We start from the raw sequence: 4,491 nt of genomic DNA, 5'->3' as shown, positions 1-4,491 counted from the left end.
GATTTGCTCAGTTTCTGCATTCGCCTTTTCTCTAGAGTTCAAATTTCGAAGGCAAAATTCTTCTCTTTTACAGTAAACAATAATGGCTGGTAGAGGAAAAACCCTAGGTTCAGGAGCTGCAAAGAAGGCTACGTCTCGTAGTAGCAAAGCCGGTCTTCAATTTCCGGTCGGTCGTATCGCCCGTTTCCTTAAAGCCGGCAAGTATGCCGAACGTGTCGGCGCCGGAGCTCCGGTTTACCTCGCTGCTGTCCTTGAATACCTTGCTGCTGAGGTTAATTCTCTCATTTTTGCATAATTTCGATTTTTTTTAGTTTTGAGGAAAAACAAAATTACTTCTAGTTTCAAATGCTAGGGTTTACAATTCATTTGTTATTAGTTCGATTTTCTCTAACAATTTTTTGTGTTTTCCTTATATTTAACCCAAAAAAATGAAGTGATTCGGATTACTAGGCCAGGTTCTCTAATGTTTAGCTAGATCTGATAGTAATTTCTTTATGTTTTCTAATAAAGATTATACGCAGATAATATTTATTATATAATGCAGTTTGTTAGGATAATTAACATTTCAAATATATTTGAAAAATTTATTGCTAGAAGGAAAAATAGTTTCAGGAACCAAAGAATTAAAGTCAAATCATCTAATTTTTGGTTAATTCAGATATTAATGTCAAAATATTGCACTTTCTAAAAAAAAAAACAAATTCTTAATTTTGTGTAGCGAATTCTATAGACTGGAGTAAGATTTAAGAAATGTTCGAAATTGTCTTAACTCTTCAAATAGACACGGAGTTAAATAAGAATGAACTTGGTGGAGTTATTAAAATTTTCTATTACTATATTTCTGATTTTTGGAGGTCAATTTTGGTGTTGTGTAGGTGCTAGAATTGGCTGGAAATGCAGCGCGGGACAACAAGAAGACGAGGGTAGTGCCAAGGCATATTCAGTTGGCAGTGAGAAATGACGAAGAATTGAGCAAACTCCTTGGAGATGTTACAATTGCCAATGGTGGAGTAATGCCCAACATTCACAACCTTTTGCTCCCAAAGAAATCTGGTGCTTCCTCTAAGCCTTCTGCTGATGAAGATTAGACATGGTTTCATAGTAGCTGTACTTTGATTTAGAATATAGGATTTTTGGTTTTGTTTAGTGTTTTTAAGTTCTTGTTTTCTTATTGTTTGGTTAATTAGTTGGTAGGAGTTTATGTTGGTTTGTGAATACAGATGAAACAATGAACTATGACCCATGTCTATTTTCTACTCGTTGGACTCAGTTTCTCCTTACAGTGGGATTAAAACCAATCTAATGTTCATGGAAAGTACTTCTGAGTGTCTCCCGGAAACAGTCTTTCTATCCTTCCGGGTAGGAAGGATAGGTGTAGGGTTTGTGTACACTCTACTCTCCCCAGTCCTTACTAATAGGATTTTATTGGGTATGTTGTTGTTGTTCATGAAAAATATTTCAAGTAAATTTATAATAATAATTGGATTTACGGTAAAATATTAATAGATATTTAGTGGATTTACAGCTTGTTTGGATGGTTGTTACCTATTGTACCGTATTGCATTGTTTTCATCGAACAATATTTGTTTTGATTGTTTAGTTAAAATTGGTTGTATTGTATTGTTAAATCCATTTTTTTGGAACAATGGAAAGTCCTATTTTTTGAAACAACCTATTTGGTGTGGTGGGATCGTTTCCTATTTTTCTTTCTAATTATGCCCTAACTTATTACTTTATAATTTTATTTACCCTTTACCTTTTTATTTTAAATAATAGCAAAGTCTCTTTCTCACATAATTTTGTAATAGAATTCTACATGAAGTCTAATAACTGATATAAATTCTCAAGACGACATCCCAAATATAACCTAGTATATAATAACCTACATACGTGAAAAACTCATTTTGTTCTTCTGTCGCTTCTCCATACTCTTCAGGTAAATGTTTTGTTTTACTTTTGTCTGAATGGAATCTACTTAATATTTCTTTTTAAAATTTTTATTATTATGATCTAATTATAAATATAGTGTACTTATTATTATTTTTAATATTATTAACTTGTTCAACTAATTTCGATAGAATTTGTATGAATTTAATTGCTTAATTTATATATAAGACATAATTAGTGATTAGTTAGTAGAAAGTGGTTTTCTTAACTAATTTTTATGTTTAATTTTTGATAAATTAAATATTTAAAACAATTGAGGGTATTGTAGTAAACTTATCAGTTAAAGTACAGTACGATACAGTCAAACCAAACAGCAAAATATTATTTAACAACAACGAACAATACAATCTATCCAAACATTGTATTCATAAAACGATACGATACAATATAATACAGTACAATATGATACATTATAAAACGATGAGGAACAGTGATCCAAACAGAGTGTTATTAATATATAAATATAGTTTGAGCAAGAGCTATCGGGTTCTTGTGAACCTGTATGTGAAACCCTACATCCACTGCCTCTCATGTACATCTGAAATGTTAATCATTATTAAGCTCTAAAGATTACACAGTAAAGAAAAGAGTATATGTCATTAGCATTCACTAAAATGTGTTATTGATTGTTCTGCTCTAAGACTTGGGAGTTGCATTCTGTCAATCAGTATGTATATCTTAGCTTTTGAGGAATTACCTGCTCAGCTGTTCTCTTTGGCTAAAGCTCCTCTATGGCCAAAAGTAACTTTTTTTTTTTCCTTCTAAAGTTAAGCATTTGATCAAAGCTTTTACAAGAAAAAAAGTGATTTTGAGCGGAAGTTATAAAAAAGTAACTTTTGAGAAAAATACATTTTAGAAGCAGTTTTTAAAAGTCTGGCCAAGTACTAACTGATGCTCAAAAGTGCTTTTCAATTTAATTAGCCAAACACATATTGCTTCTTGCCTAAAGTATTTTTTAAAAAGTACTAAATAAGTTGATTTTAGAAGCTTGGCCAAACAGGCTATAAGTCAGCAAATAATGTGTTTATGAGGAAATTTTAGAGATGCATTGAGTCTTCTATTGATGTACCAAGTACTTTAGCCTGTTTGGCCAAGCTTTTGTCAGTACCAAGTACCAACTGAAGAGTAAGGAGATCGGAGGAAATAAGAAGCTTGTTGATACAAATTTGGGAGTGTTGGTAGTTAATTCCTGCAACTATTCAGATTATAAATATATTTCTTTCGGAATATGTAGTCATGTCCTTTGGAATTTTAACTTTTATAATAATAATAATAATTAATTATTATTATTAAATGCAAAATACAAGGACTCATTTTAATTTTCAAGCCTCAGTTAAATATAATGCAGAGACAAAAGAGAATTTGAAACACTTGAAACTTCAATTTTTACTTGAAAATTTTTCTGGCTCTGCATTGCCAGAAGCTGGCTGTGCAACCTGGTTTAACAATATTAGTTGGACTATATGCGTAGCTTGAATTTAAATTGGCTCTGCAGCGCCTATTTCAACTTCTCTAATAGTCCCAAGTCATTTTTACGCGCAGTGTCCTAATCATTCTCATTTAAATATTGGAGTACTAATTGATGCTCAAAAGTGTTTTTTTTCTAAAATTAAGGTGTTTGGCCAAGTTTTTGAAAGAAAAAAAATGCTTTTGAGGAGAAGTAGAAAAAAGTAGCTTCTCTCCAAAAATACTTTTTTGAAAAGTACTTTTGAGAAAAAATACATTTAGAAGCAGTTTTTTAAAGCTTGGCCAAACAGTAATTGCTGCTCAGAAGTGCTTTTCAAATTAATTAGCCAAACATAAACTGCTAAAAAAAGTACTTTTTAGAAAAAACACTTCTCAAAATAAGCTGATTTTTGCAGCTTGACCAAACGGGCTATAGGTTCTATGATTCCATCTTTTAGTTTTTTCTTTTTTCTTTTTAAGCTTCCACTTGGTGTCAGGTATTCGCACGGGATCCGACTATATTAGTTTCGCGCCGAAAAGTCCTACATTAGGGTGGAAGGGGAGGGGGTAAAACACTCTCCAGTAAAGGTGATTCCATACCCAGGGTTCGAACCCGAAACCTTACCACAACCCTTTTTGGTATTCTATCCTTTAGTTTACAATTTCATAAAGATCATTAGATCTTTAACCATTAGATCTTTAAGGTAAAAGCAAGAATTTGTTTTTCCTTCATTCTATCCCTCTACAATATCAGCAGGTAATATCTAGGGCCTACACTTTTTTCACTTTCCTTGTGCATGGCCATGAGGTTATACTCTTATGATCTGGTCAAGTGGATATTTCAAAAATCCACTGTTACACGTGGCTATTTTGGGTTGGCTGTAAGAGAGGAAATCTGCATTGGGTTGGATTTTTTAAACATAATGCATGTAAAAGAATCTAGTCATGCTTAACGGTGCTGAACTTTGCCAAATGGACATGAAACCAAAATATAAAAATTTAGCAAATTCTCATTCACCAATTATAAAACAGATGATGATATTATAGGATGAGGACTTTGGTCCTACCTAGTTATTTATATACAGTTGGTGCAAGCCC

General features: G+C 32.3%; 1 protein-coding gene across 1 annotated transcript; it reads left to right on the top strand.

Moving 5' to 3' along the window:
* On the top strand, positions 1-1,441 carry LOC109232247 (histone H2A.6-like). Its single transcript, XM_019397940.1, has 2 exons — positions 1-271; positions 876-1,441. Exons 1-2 carry the CDS (start codon positions 83-85, stop codon positions 1,086-1,088), a joined length of 402 nt encoding a protein of 133 aa, XP_019253485.1. The 5' UTR covers positions 1-82; the 3' UTR covers positions 1,089-1,441.

This window comes from Nicotiana attenuata, chromosome 9, assembly GCF_001879085.1.
Source record: "Nicotiana attenuata strain UT chromosome 9, NIATTr2, whole genome shotgun sequence".
Taxonomy (NCBI): Eukaryota; Viridiplantae; Streptophyta; class Magnoliopsida; order Solanales; family Solanaceae; genus Nicotiana; species Nicotiana attenuata.
The sequence above is the reverse complement of the archived record's forward strand: the minus strand, read 5'-3'. Positions and strand labels throughout refer to the sequence as shown.

What these genes read in the sequence shown, in the direction of transcription:
- LOC109232247 (XM_019397940.1), top strand. Translation starts at nt 83, where the DNA reads ATGGCTGGTAGAGGAAAAACCCTAGGTTCAGGAGCTGCAAAGAAGGCT. An exon ending in TTGAATACCTTGCTGCTGAG is followed by an intron (nt 272 to 875) that starts GTTAATTCTCTC and finishes GGTGTTGTGTAG; the next exon opens with GTGCTAGAATTGGCTGGAAA.